The following is a 19,275-nucleotide window of genomic DNA, read 5'->3' on the forward strand; positions in this document are numbered from 1 at the left end:
GAATGCAACACAGAATCACATCATCTCGGCCGGACGGATCAAAACTCCCTCTATCTCATCTGGGGTACCTAAGTACCATGTGCCTGGTCCCCGTAGGGCTGTTCCAGGTCTTTCTGTGTGTGCCTGGTCCCCGTAGGGCTGTTCCAGGTCTTTCCTCTGAGGGCTAATGAATCCTCACGAAGTCCATGCCGTCTCACATAAGCAATGTACAAGGAGCAGTGCCAAGTACAAGGATAAATGCAATGCATCATCTTTGTGTACACTAATGCACTCACCCTATAGCATATTCATGATGCATGCAGCATGATAAAATATTCAGTTCTCATATTAAAACATTAAGTTAAATTCCACTCACCTGTAGTTCTCTCTGAACTGACTCTGCAGGTTCTGACTCTGGACTCACTGCTGATGTCTCTGATTCCTCTGGTCCGTACCTACACAGGTGGACTCAAATGAGGGCCTAAACTCACTCAAGAACATCTCTAAGAAACTCCCCAAAACCCCTCTAAACAATCCTCAAACCATCACATAAAACATGCAAAAGGAAGCTGGACAGGGCACTTTCGGCGGCAGGTTCGGCGGCCGAAACCCCACTCCAGAGACGAAACTCATGCATGTTCGGCGGCACCTTCGGCGGCCGAAGGTCTCGTCCAGAGACGAAACTCACACACTTTCGGCGGCCGAACTCCCTCTTTCGGCGGCCGAAAGTCCCTTTCTAAACCGAAAGCCTAGCTTTCGGGGGCAACCTTTGGCAGCCGAACTGCCTCCACAAAGGGTTCGGCGGCCGAACCTTCCTTCGGCGGCCGAACCTGGTTTTGCCCGAAGGACAGAACCCTGCTCTGTTTCATGCAAACTTTGCCCACAACCTACCAACATGCACATCAACTACTCCCAACTAGCATATACACATATCTATGCACAAAGGGGTCTAAAACGATCCTAACACCCCAAACAAACATAACACACAACACTTAATCATGCTGGAACACCACAAATCACCAAAAACCTCACCTAAACCTAAACATGCATACTACCCATACAAACTTCATAAAACCTTTCAAAATCATCAAAGAAGCTCAGGATCTTCACTTACCTCTTAAAAAACTTGAGGATGAAGGATCCCAACGTGGAGATATGAAGAAACGCTCTTCCAAAGCTCCAAGCTTCAAAACTTGGTTCTTTTGCTCAAAACCTTCATAAATCACCAAAACTCTTAAAACTCTTGAAAGATTTGATGAAAATCATGGAAAACATGAAAGTCAACGTAGGAGAGGCTGAAACTCACCTCTGGCTGCAAGTGGAGGAGAAATAACCTCCTTCCACCGACCCTTGGCCCTTTTATAGGTGGCTGGCCAGACCACCTTCGGCAGCCGAACGTGAAGCCGCAACCATGCAATGTTCGGCGGCCGAAAGTGACCTTCGGCGGCCGAACCTTTGCATTTCTCCCTTGTTGCTTTTCTTTCAAAACTCAAGTCTTTTACCCCTTCAAACCATGAAAACCAGTGAAAATACCTTAAAAAAACATATGTATTACCCTTCTCGAGGGTTCCGACACCCGAGATTCCACCGGACTACAGGAATTCCGATGCCAGACTCGAGCCGGGTATTACACCTACACTACGGGATGAAAGACTATCCTTAAAGGATTTACATATCCAGATACTTTATCATCTACAATTATCACCTACCCAACTATTCTAGTCTTCAGTTCGGAGGACTTCTCGCAGCTCGGAATGTGAGTTTTTCAGAAAAGGCCAAGATCTGTCCCGCTATTATTATAGGGGAACTGAACAAGTTGATTCCCATAAGCATTTCTCACTGTCCCCCTGGGCAAACGTTCGGTTACCCGAATGTGATGCACGGTACATTCGAACAAGCTCAGATATTGTATGCCGGCCGTGCACCACACATGAAAAACATAAGTCTTCGGGCTATGGCCCCGAAGAGATCGCGAAGTACACATTCGAAGAAATCGCTGGAGACTTGACTGAGTGCAGCAGATCCCAGTCTCACATAATACTGGTACTTCACACCAAAGGGAATAATAATACTGGTACTTCACATCAAAAAGAACAACAAGCTGAGCGCCAACGCCACTCCCATTTATATCAAAAGAGGACAACAGGGGCATCGAGGAAATTCCCTTTTTCTCTGCGGAAAAAGGTGAAGTTAGAGCGAACCCCTCAATAGCCCAGAACTTCTTTGGAGCCCGGACAACAAGCAGAGGAGGAGGCCGGCCAGACGATCTGGGTAAAGTAGTTTCAGCAGCTTGCCGAATGGTCCCACCCTTCGACTGCCATACCAGAAGGATCTTCAATGCACCATCCAGACGCCTTAGAGGTAACATCAAATTTTCAAGAATTTTGAACTGACCCATTTTTATTTCAGGAACTGCAAAAAGTTTCAAAACAGAGACAAGTCAGAAACAGTTCTCCCTTAAGATGATAAGAGCAAAATCAAAGCAAACCTCTGGGGCACAAGGCAATCTGTTTGAAGAAGGCGTCGAATAGACCTGCCACAGATAAAACAAGAATTTCTCATTTCAACAGAAGGCTCAAGAATGAAGAAAAGCTGGCGCTGATATATACTCGGAGCCTGAGGACTTAGCACGGGGCAGAGCTACACTAGACTCTAAGCCAGTGATGTCAGATTCTTAAAAGATATTCACGGGAAAGGAAAGAAAGGAGATGTCCAGATAATGATGACAAAAAAAGCAAAGGCGGCAGAGGACAAGAAGAATAGAAAAAAGACAGAAAGAGAAAAGAGCAGATAGAATTCAGAAGCTGCGCAACGACTGAAAGATGAAAGGATGTTATTAAGGCACCTGAACCCGAACAGACGCGATCATACTAGTTCTTGGTATTCACCCCCTCGGCAGTTGGAGCAATAACTGCCGAGAAGGTGAAGGGGCAATTGATGACCGCTGGATTCCTTCACCCCGGGCCAGGGGCTTGACCACAGCCCAAGGCCCATGACGTAGAGGCCCACACACCTGATATACATAACAAGCCTGGCTCATCCAACCCTCAAGGCCGGGCTCGACCCATCTTCTTCACTCAAGCTGGCCCGGCCCACACGAAGCAGGCCCTCTCCACTCAGGCTTAGCGTCCGGACCAACTCTCGGCCCAGCCCAGGATCCAGAAAAATATTCACCAGACAGCCTGGCAGATCCGCTCGAACGTACGCACGAGGAGAATCAGAGGCCGTTACGCATGGAGCAGGCGGCTGATACCCTAGTACCTCCGAATCCGCATGGCAGAGACGCGTGGCCCAATCCTGGAGAGACCTTTACACGTCACCAGCAAGCAAGACAATGTATAAAAGAGGAGTCCCCTCCTCAGAAAGCTTAAGCCTTATTCAGTAATACAAAACCCTTGTAAAACCCTATTCTATTGGATCTCAGATCATCACTTTTAAATTTCACTAATAATGATTTATTTTTAATGATTTAACTATTTATAATCTTTTATTTGGATGGGAGAATTTAAAATATGAGAATTAAATGAGCAAAAATTATATATTTTATTTTTTATTATTAGTCATGAATATATTTTAGGTCCAAAATATAAAGAGTATTTTATTTCAATGTGGATTCAAAATGACTTATCAAAAGTAGTGTTCACTCTAAAAAATTTCTTATTAAATAATATAGTATTATTCTAATTTCATAATATATCCACAGTCTATACTAAACTATAAACTAATTAAATCCATAATTTCATATTTGGATATTCAAACATAGAATAATATAAATATGAATTACTAGTCTACATATATATACCTTTTGTAGAAAAAAAAAATTACTTTGATCAAGAGGTTTAAATAAATATAACTGTTCATGAGTTAGTCGATATTTTACTCAATAAAAATTTCATCGGACTCGATTTGATTTCTAAATAAACCAAAATCAAACTTAATTTTTAAACTCATTTAGTAAACGAACGATTCTTAAACTTTATAGTATTCAAAAACTGATTCGTTTTCAAATTTATGAGCGAATTCATGAATAATTTTATTAAAAATAATATTATAAGAAAATTAAATTTAAATTTTGCATGTATTTTTATAAAGTAAATTTTATAAAATTCAGTTCTAAATAATTTAAAATTTAGAGTTTATTTTTGTATAAATATTTATTTAATTAAAATTATTTAGTTATAAAATTATTATAATTTTAAATTAAAATTTTTTATTCATATAAATAAAATAAACTGTATTTATAAACCATTTAAAATTAAACTCAATAAAATTTTAATTTATCTAAAATTGGTTTACTAAATAAATTAAATTTAAATTTATTAATATTTTATTCAAGTTTAAATTTAATAAAATTAGAGTTTGGCTCAAATTGAAAAGAATTTTAACAAATTAAATTTAAAATTTTCAAGACAGCTGATTGAACTATTGCCACGCATACAAAATAATGAAAATTGATAAAGAGAATAATAAAATCTCAGTTGATCTGTGTGATATATGAGGGGATTGGCCGAATTTGACCTAATTTTATTAATTTTGATAAATTTATTATTTTGTTTTTAAAGATAATATTGATTCTCCATTTTTTTTAATTGAATTGGTCAAATGGGTTTGGGGTTCAAAACTATCGTTTGCATGACACAAGCATTCAACTATCATTCTAAGGAAACTAAATTTACTGTCATAATACTCATGTGCGTTTTCTTTTTCTTTTTTTTTTTTTTTAACAATGTTAAAATTATCTATAAATAATAAAATTAATAAAAAAATACAACAAATATTAATTTTATTATTATATTACTTATATACAACAATAATATGAATAATAATACAAAAACAGATAATTATAATTAAATTCACAACAGTAAATTTTATATATTTTACAGTAAAAACTTTTGCTATTGATTTTAACATTTCTTGCAGTGATAAGTTTTCAAGTGCTAATAGTCATTCATCCACATTTTCAAGTTAAAATTGGAAATTCCAGAACTGATGAAATTAATTCATATTGATTTTTTTTGAAGAAACATAGGACAACCTAATTAAACCTTATAAGAAATTGCAATTAAACTCCTGCATAAACTAACCAAGTCATTTAGGCATAATAAACAAAAGCTAAATCAAAATGGGGCTGAAAGTGGTTCCTTTATTGTTTGTTCTGGGGAATATTCCATTTCTGTGACTGAGCATTGGCATGGACTTTCAATCTTAGGTGCTTCACCGTCTTCCTTGCAATCAACATTCAGAAATTTGTGCTTTTCTTTATTTTCGTTTTCCTCCATTTCTTCCATTTTCATTGCGGGAACAGATTTCAATTCCTGTAATCACATATTACAAAAACTAACAAAATTGATTGGTAGTGAAATTATATAATCTCCACAAATGAGAATCATATTATTTGAAACGAGTCATGATGCAAGCTGAGTTGAATTTATGTTGTGTTCAGCAATAATTTCCAACGTCGTCTTTTAACTTTAAAAATATTATCTAAAATTGTTAGATCATGATATGTTACTATTTCTTTTTATTTTTGAAATAAGAATTGGAAATTGGAAGAATAGAATCTGAGACCTCTCAAATTTACTCAGATTACCAGATTAAATCTGTGAGTGCGCATGTTGCTCCTTTTAATGTTGTAAAACAATTACTTTCTATTTGGAATCAAAGTTTTAGTGAAAATTCAATTCAATTAATTTCTTTTTTAATAATTTTCTTATTTGAAATACAAGAATTTAATTTTTTTTAATTTAAAAATTTTTTATTTTTAAAAGTAATTGAAACCTTGCATAACTTTGCAAGAATTCAATTCTTTTCTTTCAGAATGAATTCTACGAAAGTTGACGCACCTCAATGAACACAATGGATGCTTCCTTGAGCTCCATCTTTTGTACAACGTCTGCAGCCACCTCCTGCGAGCATCACAATAATTAATAGGCCAAGGCTTATATGAAAATAAACAAAGTTCAATAAATAAGCAATTTTACAATCCTGGAAATTTATCAGCAAGGAGAAGAGATGAAGATAAATTAAACAAGTTACCCTAGCATGAGTAAGCTGGCCTTCTCTTAAGGTTCTAGGCTCCATTTCAATGGAGCAACAAACTTTAGCCATAGGAGATGAAGAAGAAGCCAAAACCTTTGAAGCATGGGAGTTGGGTCGCAGCCCGTCACCTCCACTGATGTTCTTATCACTCTTTTTCATGGATACACTTTCTCTATATATTAATATTTTGATTATACTCAGAGTTAACTGATGCGTTTCTTTGGTTTAAAATTGATAACAAACTTGAGGCTATAAACTAAAGCAAGCAAAACCATGCATCTTTCTCATTGAATTCCCGTGCCCTTTTGCTCAAGCTCACGGGCTCATTTCACTCTTTTTCCTTCTTTCTTTCGAATCTGGGTCTAAAGGCCTGGATCAATCTCGCACGGCCCGATAAAATATATAAAACTATGACGCATTTATGCCATGCAATTATGGCAGGCTTAGCTATGTAGGCAGCAGAGATCAGCTTTGGTCAAGGAGAAGGGGATGATGAACTGTAGCCTAATTGATCACAGTATATTGGGCTACCATCTATCCCATGTGCACCAAAGCTATGGGGCATCCATCATGAAGGGTCAAGTGATAATATTTATTTTAGGTTTCTCTTGAAAAGGCTATAGGTCAAGCTCCAGTGAAATCTGTAGATTATTTGTTTATTCCCATCCCTCTTCTTTATTAAAAAAAAGGGTATATCCAAAGAACCGTCCATGCATGGAAAGCTAGAAGCTTACCATTCCTCCTAAAAAATAAAAACCTAATAATATATATATATATATATACTCGATCAGAAAATTGTCTCTTGGCCACGTGGGAGAAGTTGTAGCAGAAATGGAGAGATTGTCCTTACAGATATTTTTAAGTAATCAAATCGTCGTGGGATATTGTGAATATTTATTTTTACATATGTATTAATTTCACTTATAAAAATTTCTGTAATTATTGACCACACAAAAAAAATATCATACATAAATAAGTAATAGAAGACTGAATAGAACAAAAATGATTCTGCCTTCACATTTCCATGGAGGCAAACAATCACTAACCACAGCTTTTACCTACCGACAATGACCCACCCATTGCCCATAACATGCCAGATAACAACATTACCTCCCTGCACAAATTTCTAATAATATCACCAAATTTTCCCCATATATAAACTCAAAATCAAAAAGAGCTCACCCAAAATTTAGAAGTTAATATTTTTTATATTGAAAGATAAAAACTCAGTTACTCTATATATATTCATTGATGGATGAATATGACTAATATTATATTTAGAAGGGCATCAGTGCAAAAAGTTAAAATAATTAGGATGTGAAACGACAATAACCTTATCATCTTCTTTAGAAAATAACATGGAAAGATGCCTAACTTACACACAATGGGCAACAAATCCACTGTGGGAATTTGGAGATATTATCTAAAACAACTTCAGAAAAAGGGAAACTGTAATGCACGTCATACTTATATGTAGTGCATGTGCATGTGCATGTGCTTACTCATCTGCATGTCTCCATGCATGCATGTTTTAATTTATTTTTGTAGTCTTCTACGTACATCTATATATATACTATGTACTTTAATGTACTCGTATATATATTAGCATTTCTTTTGGCTTTTCTGGGTCTTAAAAAAAATATATTTTATTTCTAGCCATGGACACAGGATGGGGTATCCCTCCTACCTCATTTATTAGCTCTGTTCTTTGATTCAATGGAGAAGTCGAGTGCTGAAAATTTACTAATCGAATTTTGTTATTTAGAGTTAAGTATAACATTTTTATTATGATTTGATTAAATATATTTTACAAACTCAAATGTGTTTTGTTTTTTTTAGTTCATGATTTTAATAAATCCAAGAATCATTTCTCACTGACCTCTGCAATTTATTGTCTGTAACATGAAGCTTGGTAATCCTCGACCCCAGACAGTAATGAAATGCAGGAAGACAGTTAATATCAACCCAGTGCAACAGGTAATGGTAATTAAGTGTTAATTTGTTTTAATAATTAATCCACATGGCACCATTCTGCAAGCTAAGTAGTAATTATTATTTTCCCATTCAAAGCTTTATTGGGTTAATTTAATTTTTGTTATTTCTCGATCTTATCGTACCTTAGCTTCATATAAATATTTGATCAACTTACTTCTATGAAGATGGTGCGTGCTGAACACGATGTTTACCTAGTGTATAATTCTTTTTCACTGAAAACCATGTCCAGTAGTATTGTTCCACGTCATTACAAATTAATATATAAATAAATAAACAAACCCATAAAGCAATTAACAAATAAATCACTAAATAATTCTTAAAAATAATCAGAACACATATATTAATTTAAAAAAAAAAAGTATTTCTCGTGATAACTAAATTATAACTTTAACTTTGAACGGAGAAATGAAAGTACAACTTAAAATTGGATTTATATAATAATTAATTTTTACATTTGAAAAGAAAAATATTTAAATCTTTTTAACCCAACAAAATTTCATTTGAAAAGAAATGAACTTCATGTATTATTTACACAAAGATTATTTTAAATTCATTTCTTATAAAAAATTTATTCCAAACAAATGTTTAATATAATAAATATATATAAAGATATTTGTTTGGAATATAAATTTTTAATTTTTTTATGTGTTCTTTTATTTTATATAAACATGGGATTTAATTCGATTAGGAAACAATAAATCTATAGCGTATGAAAAAGCCATAAATTTTCATTTTCCAAAAAAGCCATGAATTTGCCAACAAACCATTAATGTGCAAGGTAATTTAGGTATGGGAGCACCATACTTTCCGCGGGCCAAAGGACTTCATTGAACTGTTTCCAGAAAGCTCACTATACCCCCTTAGATATTTTTCTATTTCTTTATTAATTTGCTATTTTGTTGATGCTGAAAATAAGAAAATTTCTGATAAAATTCAAATTACTTATAATTTTTGCCTTTTTTTTTTGGTTAACAAAGTTAAGAGTTACATTGAAGAATCAATTAATTCCTTCTCTTCCCCTTGTCCACTCCTCTCTCTCTCTCTCTCTCTCTCTCTCTCTCTCTCTTCCCACTTAATACTTTTTTTTTTCCAAAAAACAAAAAAAAAAACTGCAAATTCAAATTTGTTGAAACAAAATTACCAACTAATGCTACTCTCGGAGCCACTAGATCATATGCCTAAAATTGGGCCCGCTGTGATGATGGATAAAGAAATCATCGCTACCGTTAGATAGGCCGAAAATCGATCTTTGATGTAGAAACTGTTCCTGTTGTGCCATATGCAATTCCTTCTGCCTCCTAAGCTCCAAGACCTTCCTATGTGAATTTGAATGCTTCGTGGAGACAAAAGTTGGACTTGCTGCAGGTCTGTATTCGGGTACCAACCGACCCGACTTGTACCGTACTCCACAAGCATTGCACAAAGTTTTTGGTCCCATGGGACCAGTCCGCCACTGAGGAGTCTTCTCCGCAGCACAATGAAGACATTTCCTCACCGGAGTTTCTGTACCGGGATTTGGATTATGATTTCCTTGTTTTTTGGAGAATGGTTTGGTGACGGGTGAGAGATGGAGGAGACGCGTGGACCAATCACAGGGAGCGGCTCGGGAGCGCTTAGAGCGGGCCTTGCCGGGGAGTGGAGTTTCCGGCTGAAACATCGGGTTATTAAGGTTACGGAGTGATGATTCAGGGTGGGATTCAGATGAGGAGGACTCTGGTGTGGGTGATTTGGATCCCGATATCATGTGGAAGTTGGCTTGGAGGTTTTGTTCCGTTGAGAAAGAATCTTCCACAAAATTTGAGAGCCATTCAAGCTCAGCCAAGTCATCATACTGCAGCACAGCAGAAAAAGAATTTTCCAAATTCAGTTGTAGAATTAATTAGCAGCTTAACTATAAGGAAAAGTTTTGCAAAATAAAGTCCATTACTGTAATAATTAGGTAATTACCGGAACACATAGTTCGCTGGAGAACTGAGAGTCGTCGAAGCTCCGGTAACCGACGTGATTGCCGGAAATGGAAGAATTGCTGCTATCATTGGAGGTGAACGTGGAAGAATCAGTAGTAACAGCGCATTTCTTAGTGATATTATCAAAGAAACAATCAGTCATTGTAGCATCATCCTCGTTTGGGAAATCAAGGAGGTCATCAACTGCGAAGTGGTCCCCTGGTTTCTGTTCGGAAATTCTTTTCTCTGGCAAGAACTCTGCCGCTGCTCCTCCGCTGTAATGGCCACCGATGAAGAAGTCCGGTACCTCCATTTGTCCCTAAAGTAGGGGAAAGGGAAGGGGAGGTATGAGTAAATGATGTGTAGAAAGAGAGAAGTGAGTGTGAGTGCGAAGCTTTTAGAGAGAGAGAGAGAGAGAGAGAGAGAGTGTGTAAGAGAGAGTGAGAATGGAGGTGGATGGTGGAGGACTGTGTGGATTTTGAGGAGTAAAAGTGGGGTCAAAGTGAAAATAATGGAAAATATGAGCATCTAATTGCATGGAAAAAGTAATATTAATTAAAAAAAATTTAAGTGAGTTGCAAGTTCTGCAGAGTTTATTAAAGTCTTAAACTTCTGTTTTGGTCAGTTAAAAATTACTTAATAGTTTATTTCACAAAAGTAAACTCTCCTTTATCTTCAATCTTTCTTTCTGTTATTTTCTATTAGATTTTGTTAGCCCTTGAGAATTTTCAGCTAAACAAAGGTTTTTTTTACCAAAATTACAAGTGATATAAAATTAGAAAGAATTGAATACTGAGACAAAAACTGGAAAATTAATTGGAGAAAAAAATAGTGGGTTTAGTTATGATTAGTTAAATGGCGTCGTGTAATTCACTAATCAAGCTATGAGTGTAGTAATTAGTGGTAACAGCAAAGCTGTCAGTTAAAAGGACGACAGCCAGCCTACATAAACACACTTCTCTTCCAATTTTTCAGCTTCCTTCTTAACCTTACTCTAATTACTAAATTAAGTATAAAAACTTAATTACCATTCCTATTTCCTACTCCAATAGTAAGTCATTTTATTAACAAAAGTCGTCAAAATAAATGTTATAATTGTCATATTTTACATTTATGAAAATTCAATAGATGGATATCTATTTTATACAATAATATTAAAAATAATATAATTAATTATTTTATTAATTTTATCTTAAATTATAAAATTTTTCTAATCTTAATAATATTATACTCCATCCATCCTAATGAAAATTTAATCATTTGTGTTTATACTTAATTTTCAATTAAACTAATATCACTACCATACTCTTAAATTATGTGAACTAAAAATTAAAATGTTATTTTAACAGGACGGGATTTTTTTTCATCTTACAATTTATGAATATCTTGAGTTAGAGTATTGCACCTGTTGCATTTAGATTTTTTTTAAATATTTAAAAAAGCATTTTTCAAAAAATAATTTTTGATTTGATTGATAACGAAATATAACATTCTTCACAGTAACACCTTTAGTCATGCAAACCTAAGTTAGGAATATTCAAAGTAAAATCGCTATTAACTTTACTACTTGAAACACGGGAATTATTTATGAGAACAAGAATACTGTACTTTTCTTTCTTTTTTTTTACTACTCCAGAAAATTAGAAAGATGATGCATGAATGATTTCATTTGGTTATTTATTAGAAAATAAATTATAAATAAAATAAAAATAAAAATAAATGTATAATTCGAAAATTCAACCCCTAAAGAATCGATCTGTGGCAGATTTGTCGCTGTGATTCCTCCATTAGTGTCCAAGTTTACAGCCGGATTCCTCTGCTCCAAATTATTTTAATTTATTTATGATATTGGGAATTGTGCTCTTATCTTTAATCTTTATAATTAATTTCATAATTTTATCGTTCACCATGAGTGTTATCGTTAATTAAGCAATTTTCTTAATTAGTTGATGTTTCTACTTACTTTGGCCTATCATTGCCTGCTATTGATATTCCCTACCCACGTTTAAGCACGATGGTTACAGCTCAATTTTTCCTAAGTAACGCTTATCATCTCAACCACGCTGAGCGTATTAAGAGATTCTTTTCTTTTTTTTTTTTTTTTTCACTTTTAATCTCATCACTAAGGTTAATGTTTAGCCATTCCCTTCTCCTATAAACAAAAAATTATTAGTTCCAAAATATAATTTAATAATATAGACCTAAGAATGTAAGCTAATTATATTAATCATATTTTTTAAATTTATATATAAATAATTATAATTATAGATTTATATTTATGAGATAGAGAGAGCTCTTAAAAGGATATTTCAATTAAATGTTAATTAAAATTAGTATTTATAATATTTCGTTGATTTTTAATATCATATTTTTCATAATTACAACTAATTATTGCTTCAATTTTTTTAAACAGATGTGAAAAGTGAAGAGCATCAATCTTAACTAATCCCTGATTAAAATTAAACAAGTAAATAAATAGCATAAAAATTATGCTGTGAAGGCTTTTTTAAAAAAGCAGTGGCAGTGGGGTCCATTAAGCACGTGACAAAGGAGATGGTTTTGTCAGTTATCATGTGACCTTTTTTTTTCATTTATTTAGGTTCATTTCTAAAGGCCAAAAACGAAATTGTGGGAGGTGGGTCAAATTCCACGTGGCTCCAACCAATTTAGAGTTGAGACTTTCCCTTGATGATACTGGTCCCTAGACCCGAACCGGTCGAAACCAGCGACTCGAAGCGTAGAAGGGAGCGAATTGGAGCCGGACGAGATAGAAAATCAGACAATTTCCGGCAGCCAACTCTGGTCTTCAGGTGATTTCAGTCTAATTTCGTTTTTAGTTAAATTCCAATTCATATTTACAGAACAGAAACTGCAATTGCACCTCTAATAACAAGTTTGGGGTTGGGATGGTCCCTTAAACCATTGATCAAGCGGGTTTCAAATTCAATTTGGACTAATTATAATCTGGTTCGAAATCTAGATCAAGTCTAATTTGATGTAGGGCACTGCCACAATAGCACATGCTGCCTATCACGTGGTTTTCATGTGCCTTTCCTCCTAATAATTACGTATTTATAAAATCTATTGTTTGTTTCTATAATAAACCTTAACCTCAGTGTAAGTTTTGAATTTAAGTTGGACCATTATATTTCTATAATTAGTAGCCATTTCAAGAATTTACCAAACATATTTCAACTCATACAAGAAACAAATTTTTTACAAATTCAAAATTCAGTGTAAATTTCAATGCCAAAATATTTATAGTTAATAAATTTTAAAAAGAGAAAATGATTTAAATATATATATAAAAAAAAACGTGAGATCATTCTCTGGAAACAGCAGCCTTGAAGAAATCATGTAAAATTAAACCTCACCATCCCCATTGGTCCACTTTCTAACTTTTGCCACCGAGTCCCCCGTAGAAGTAGTATCACTAGCACTAGCAGTAAGCTTTAGAAGGTTCAAGTTGGGTGTCCATGCCCACATGCTGGAAAGCAAGCCACAAACATGGGCAGCAGCCATGAACACCAATTGGGTCAGCTTGAGCAATACTAAAACATGAGTCCCAACGCACCATTATGTCCTTAAACAGTAAACATTGATATATTTCCATCCCACGAGCCCCACCCCAAGCAATGACCCATATGCATGATCATGACGGTGGTGGTTGTGATGAGGAGTTCAACTATTAGGCCTTTTTATCAAATAAGAGTAAAAAGAAAAAAATTAAACCTTCGTTTTTTTTTTTTAAATCATGTGAATTTAAAGTTTATGGTATTTTAAAAATGCGATAGAGACTTTTTTTTGTTTCAGAAAAAAAAAAAGAGCCAATAATCGCTGCAATGAAATTTTTTATTTAAAAAAAATCAATTTAATTTGATTAAAAAATATATATCCCTTACCGCGCTTTATAAAGTATATTATATATATATATATATATATATATATATATTAAAAGTTGATTTACATAAAATTTTATAATTTAAATATTTTTTAATTCTATTAAAGTAAGTAAATTTGATACAACTCAATAAATTATTTTTTATAAAATTTATATAATTTTTTAAAATATATTGTAATAAACAAATATATAAAATAAAAATAAAATACAAACACTTAAGTTAAAATATTTATATTAATATAATAAAAATATTTAATATAAATATTTAAACTAAATTATTTATATTAACATTATACAAAATATTTAATGAAATATTATTATAATATATGAAAAAATTTTATTTTGTTAACAGAACATTTATTTTATTAAAATTTATTGTTGAATTATAAAATTTTATTTTTTATAATAATTTAATTTTTATATTTAAAAAATATAGAAATTTTATAAAAATAATTATTATTTTAATAGTGTTGAAAAAATTATTAATATAAACCTACAATAAAAAAACCTTGATATAAATTAAAAATTAATAAATTAGAGATTAAGAGTTTATGTTTAGTTAATGAGAAAAATATTTGATATAAAAGTTGCTATAAATATTTTGATATAAATTTAAAATTAAAAAATTTAAAATTTAAGGGTTTTAAGTTGATGTAGAAAAAAATATTTAATATAAAATTACTATAAAATATTTTAATATGCAGTGAAAATTGAGAAAATTAGAGTTTGTCATATAATTAATAGTAAATTTTAGAATGTCTATTTTATTAATAGAATAAAATTTTAAGAATTTAATTATTTATTATTTAAAAAATATAGATTAAATCTTAAATTTTATTAAAATTTAAGAATAATAATGTAAATCTACTTTTAATATATATATATATATATATATATATATATATATATATATATATATATAAAATACTTAGTGTGGTAAATTTTTTTACTTTTAATTTTTTATTAATTACTAGACTTATAAAATATGGTAGTTGACTTTTTTTTCACCGTAATTTAAAAGTGTAGTGAACTTTACGCACTTTAAAAATGCCATAAATTTTAAATTCGTCCTGTTTTGAAAAATTTTTTTTTTTTAAATTAGGAATTAAGCATTTTTTTTTATTAAAAAGCCTCAACTATTATATAAAAAATATTTATAACTACTATATGAGAAATATTTATTTAGAATCGATTTATTATGAATTAAGATAAATGAGTTTTTTTAATAAAAAAACAAATAAAATCTATTTTAATATCTCTTTTGAGTCCATGAACAATCGTATTCCAAAAAATTTCTCCAAATATAATAGAACTTTTGAGTTTTATTGTTTACAATGGGTCGACAGCCGAATGGTCAGGGTAGGATTTGGTTAGGCCCAAGGGTCAGGCCCATTTTCCGAAGCTTCTTCAGAGTCAAAATTCCATGGCCTATTTGAAAAAGCCAATTGTGAAGCAAAATAGACGGCAGAGTGACATATTTATTTCCATGAATATCCTCTGATAATTTACATATCCCACATGATCTAAATTCAAAAAGAGCAAATACAAAACAATGGTAAGGACTGTTTCGGAAATGAAGCTGACATAGTGTAAGCTGCACATTGGAATTTCAACCTATCACATAACTTTCAACGCTGGCTTTACCTAATTTTCGTAGTATACAAACAAAGGCAATGTCTTTTGCTTTAATTTGAGTTCTTTGCTTTCTGATATCTTTTCATGAATCTCAAGTATAGCATTTCTTTGTTACTACTTCAATTGGGATCTCTCTTGCAGGTTCTAACATCTTAAGAATCAAGTGGTGGTTGTTGTTCGTCTCCAAGTCCTAGCCATTTTGCATCATTATCAACTAGTAATCTTCAGGTAATGTTGCTAATGATTGTCTTATGTTTCTTCATTAAATTTGCAAATATATTAATGAGATTATTGTTAATTATCAATAATTAATGAATTTTCGTCTTCCAACTTCTTAGTTCCTTTGAATTTTTCCCAGGGATCAATGGAACAAACTCTTATATCACACCATACAAATGGGCGCAATTACAGAGCAAAGGGGTTGGATAAGAAAAGGGTTCTTCAGCTTGTTTTGCTTTTAGGAATTTGCATGTGGTTGCTATACCAAGTCAAGAGCTCGCACCACCAACAAGAGAGTTACAATGGGAATCTTCAAAATCTCAGTGAAAGAAACGTAACCGTAGTTTTGGGCCGCAAGGGGATGGCGAAGCAGAAGAACCATATAAATGCAGTTACAGAATCCCAAGATACAAGTGGTTCAGAAGAATATGAAAGAACAAAAGATGGAGGTGTAGGAGAGGACGAGATTGATGGGAACATCAGTGCCAAGTCGCATTTCCCAATGTTTGACATGGCAAACGAGGCATCTGAAATAGAGATAGTGGATGATAATGGTGAAAATAATCATAGAGTTGAGGCATTTCTTGATGAGAATGGTATTCCACCAGATGCCTCCAATCTCTTCAATTCAACACCATACGAACCTACGGACAGGACCCAAGAATCTTAAACAAGAGCAGCAATTTCTATGGCAAATTCATTGCAAACAGATTATTATGCTGTGCAGAAATGAGAATTCGAATCTGCTAATTAGAGATTATTAAAATCACCGTCCCCCAGATATCTCTTAACGGAAATTATAGAATGTTGAAAGTTAAACATGCCTTCAACGAGACAGAAATAAAACCAAAGCAAAAGCACTTTTTCAGTTCAGATTCTGGTTTATCATGTAGGATGCGTTGTTTGTGCCTAGTGCTTAATGATGTTCTTGGCTTTATGCAACTGGAAATGAACATCTCGTTTAGGCCAAAACTCTCTCAGGTCAAATATCAGCACATCAAAAACTAGAGAGAAAAATGAACACATAAAATCAATTTATCAAAAAATAATTAATCATGATTGGGGAGCTCTCATTTTCAACAAATCCAATAGCTCTTTTCAATTTCTAAAGAAGCAGATTCAATGAATCACATTAATAAAAATCCACACAAGAACCATACGAAGAATGCAGTCCACAATCTACAATAACACCCAAGTAGGATTAAAGATTCATATCACCCGAGGCCTCTCTTTTCTCTTTATTATCAAATTGTGACAGACAACTGCTTCAATAACCTGTGGTTAGCATGATTTAGATGCTCGTGAAGCTATAAGGTGAAGTCATTTTCTAACATCTCATTATATTTTCTTAATAAAAGAGTAAAGAGTGCATGGTCAGAATATAATTCCTCGTGATTGCTCTAAAAGTTATTTTACTTTAATTACGAAGGGAAATGGAAAATGAAAAATGAAATGTTTTAAGTAGTATTGTGTAAACTGATTTAAATCGAGTTTATAAATATTAAAAATTATACTAAAGTTTACATAACAATAATTAAATTTTATGTGTTTAATTATATTTTAGTATATATAGACCTAGTTAAATAAAATTTGTTTTATATTTATTATTCCATATTTTTTTTTCTTTGCTTTTTCACACATTAAAAAAATAATATATTTTATCAATTTTTAACTATACCCATCTTAAAAATATTAAATTTTATTAAATATTAGAAATTTTTTGAAATAAAATGAAATTAAATAGAGTTATAATATTTAATTTATATATTATTATAGTGAAAAAAGTGGATAATAATTTTAAAATAATAAAAAAATATATGGACAAAAATTATGGTATTATTAATGAGATTGTATTTACTAATTAATACTAAAAACAAAAAACAAAAATGCCATCTTAATTTTGTACCCCAAATAGAATGCATTTATTGAACACTAACTGCACAAAGGAATGGCAGAGGAAAATCCACACTCAAAATATCCACCAAAACAGGCAAAAAGGAAAAGCTTAAACATGCAAAATATCCTCAATATAATTTTTCAATGAGATTAAAAAAAGTTAACCCTCAAAAAGTAAAATCAACTTGTTTTTCTTACTAATCTTTCTTGAAAAATCTAGCAAGTTCACGATTGTTCACGCTTTTCATCGATGATTTCACAGGTGAGCCTTCAAGATCCACATAGTTTCACTGTTAAGATTCTCAACAAAATTAAGGGCAGCACTCAACTACTATAAGTATGCTGCACGTACTCACCCTTTTGCTGCAACCCTTGAGATAATCTCCTTGTTAATTGTCCACGAGTTTCTCCATTTCACTGTGTAACTATTTTCTGCAAGCTTTTTGTCAATGGCACCACCAAATGGGGAGGCAGTTATTGCTACAACTTTCAATAAGACCAACAGCTTCTCCAAGCCACCGAGACTCTCAAACGACAACAATCTTCATCGAACAATATCCGATATCTCTTACGAACTGAGCAAGGAAGAAATAGATATCAAGCAACTCCCACCAATATCTGAGGTTGAAGATGCAAAATGTGAGTGTTGTGGTATGAGCGAAGAGTGCACCCCCGAGTACATCGACCGAGTTCGTAACAAGTTTTCAGGGAAGTGGATTTGTGGGTTGTGTGCAGAAGCAGTGAAGGAAGAGAAGGAGAAAAAAGGATGCAAAGTAGAGGAGGCTCTTAATTCTCATATGAGTGCATGTGCAAGGTTTAACAAGTTTGGTAGAGCATATCCAGTGCTGTTCCAAGCTGAAGCCATGAGAGAGATGTTGAAGAAAAGCACAAGAAGGGCACAATCTTTTAATACAAAAGGTGCTCAAAAGAATTCAGGGATTGCCAGGAGTTCTAGCTGCATTGCAGCTATTACAAGGGACATGACCAATTTCAGAATGCCAAATTGAGTTGCCAAAGGCCTCCCTTGTGTGCTTAAAAGTCCTCATCTTTTCTGAACCCTTTTAACTATTTTTTATTATTAGACTTTATTTGACTATCACCTTCAGGTCTTGCATATGTTTTTCCTGGCTGGCTTCATTTTATGCACCAACCTTTACTTAACTTCAAAGGTTTTTTGGGTTGATCCACAGCTGCCTTATCGTTTCAACTGAGGGACATTTTAGATTCTATCCTTGGTTGTTTTCTGCATCCACCTTTCATATATTTATGACTAGTTTGGTTTTTTTTTTTAGGTGGGTCAATTCTGCTGTCTTTCCTCTACACTGCAGGGTTATCCTACATTATTAAAACTTGATCAATCTGTAGCTCGCTCGCTCTCTCTGGTGGGATTTGTCCGAAACTCTCCATTCTCCTGTTCTTCCTGCCACTTTCTTCTGTTAACGATAAAAATCCACTGGTTCAGTTGTTTTTATGGCCAAAATGTGCAAAGGTTCAACTGAAGATTTATGTAATAACAGGGTTTTAGTTGTTAGTAGCCGTCAAGAAAAGTGCCATATGTAGTTCTCGCTTTTATTCAATCTGTGTCTGGATGAATCTATTATGGATATATTAAATAAATTATTATGCTGCTTTAAATTTGCGTTGAGTTTCGATTTCATTTTTTGA

The 19,275-nt window shown here is 33.0% G+C and overlaps 4 protein-coding genes across 5 annotated transcripts; 2 read left to right on the forward strand and 2 right to left on the reverse strand.

Annotated features, from left to right (window-relative positions):
- Positions 1 to 4,944: 4,944 nt before the first annotated feature.
- LOC110613993 lies at positions 4,945 to 6,211 on the reverse strand. Its single transcript, XM_021755435.2, has 3 exons — positions 6,016 to 6,211; positions 5,823 to 5,885; positions 4,945 to 5,294 (listed from the first exon to the last, which is right to left on the reverse strand). Exons 1-3 carry the CDS (start codon positions 6,175 to 6,177, stop codon positions 5,097 to 5,099), a joined length of 423 nt encoding a protein of 140 aa, XP_021611127.1. The 5' UTR covers positions 6,178 to 6,211; the 3' UTR covers positions 4,945 to 5,096.
- Positions 6,212 to 8,781: 2,570 nt separating this feature from the next.
- Positions 8,782 to 10,417, reverse strand: LOC110613946 (GATA transcription factor 9). The gene is made up of 2 exons (XM_021755376.2): positions 9,961 to 10,417; positions 8,782 to 9,844 (listed from the first exon to the last, which is right to left on the reverse strand). Exons 1-2 carry the CDS (start codon positions 10,270 to 10,272, stop codon positions 9,179 to 9,181), a joined length of 978 nt encoding a protein of 325 aa, XP_021611068.1. The 5' UTR covers positions 10,273 to 10,417; the 3' UTR covers positions 8,782 to 9,178.
- Positions 10,418 to 15,433: 5,016 nt separating this feature from the next.
- Positions 15,434 to 16,587, forward strand: LOC110614032. 2 transcript variants are annotated; one of them, XM_021755482.2, is made up of 2 exons: positions 15,434 to 15,723; positions 15,834 to 16,587. In XM_021755482.2, exon 2 carries the CDS (start codon positions 15,860 to 15,862, stop codon positions 16,382 to 16,384), a length of 525 nt encoding a protein of 174 aa, XP_021611174.1. In that variant the 5' UTR covers positions 15,434 to 15,723; positions 15,834 to 15,859; the 3' UTR covers positions 16,385 to 16,587. The 2 variants fall into 2 exon arrangements, with proteins under 2 accessions (XP_021611174.1, XP_021611173.1); XM_021755481.2 differs by having other exon boundaries at positions 15,437 to 15,723; positions 15,854 to 16,587.
- A 1,357-nt stretch (positions 16,588 to 17,944) lies between these two features.
- LOC110613226 lies at positions 17,945 to 19,259 on the forward strand. Its single transcript, XM_021754250.2, has 2 exons — positions 17,945 to 18,648; positions 18,903 to 19,259. The coding sequence occupies exon 1, from the start codon at positions 18,060 to 18,062 to the stop codon at positions 18,615 to 18,617; it is 558 nt and encodes a 185-aa protein (XP_021609942.1). The 5' UTR covers positions 17,945 to 18,059; the 3' UTR covers positions 18,618 to 18,648; positions 18,903 to 19,259.
- The last annotated feature ends 16 nt before the right edge of the window (positions 19,260 to 19,275 follow it).

Source organism: Manihot esculenta, chromosome 4 (assembly GCF_001659605.2).
Source record: "Manihot esculenta cultivar AM560-2 chromosome 4, M.esculenta_v8, whole genome shotgun sequence".
Taxonomy (NCBI): Eukaryota; Viridiplantae; Streptophyta; class Magnoliopsida; order Malpighiales; family Euphorbiaceae; genus Manihot; species Manihot esculenta.

Excerpts from the sequence above, each read along its gene's own strand:
- LOC110613946 (XM_021755376.2), bottom strand. The coding sequence starts at position 10,272 with ATGGAGGTACCGGACTTCTTCATCGGTGGCCATTACAGCGGAGGAGCA. Across the intron at positions 9,845-9,960 it reads CCAGCGAACTATGTGTTCCG|TATGATGACTTGGCTGAGCT; the intron begins GTAATTACCTAA and ends GCTGTGCTGCAG.
- LOC110613226 (XM_021754250.2), top strand. The coding sequence starts at position 18,060 with ATGGCACCACCAAATGGGGAGGCAGTTATTGCTACAACTTTCAATAAG.
- LOC110613993 (XM_021755435.2), bottom strand. The coding sequence starts at position 6,177 with ATGAAAAAGAGTGATAAGAACATCAGTGGAGGTGACGGGCTGCGACCC. Across the intron at positions 5,886-6,015 it reads GCCAGCTTACTCATGCTAGG|GAGGTGGCTGCAGACGTTGT; the intron begins GTAACTTGTTTA and ends TGATGCTCGCAG. Across the intron at positions 5,295-5,822 it reads CATCCATTGTGTTCATTGAG|GAATTGAAATCTGTTCCCGC; the intron begins GTGCGTCAACTT and ends ATGTGATTACAG.
- LOC110614032 (XM_021755482.2), top strand. The coding sequence starts at position 15,860 with ATGGAACAAACTCTTATATCACACCATACAAATGGGCGCAATTACAGA.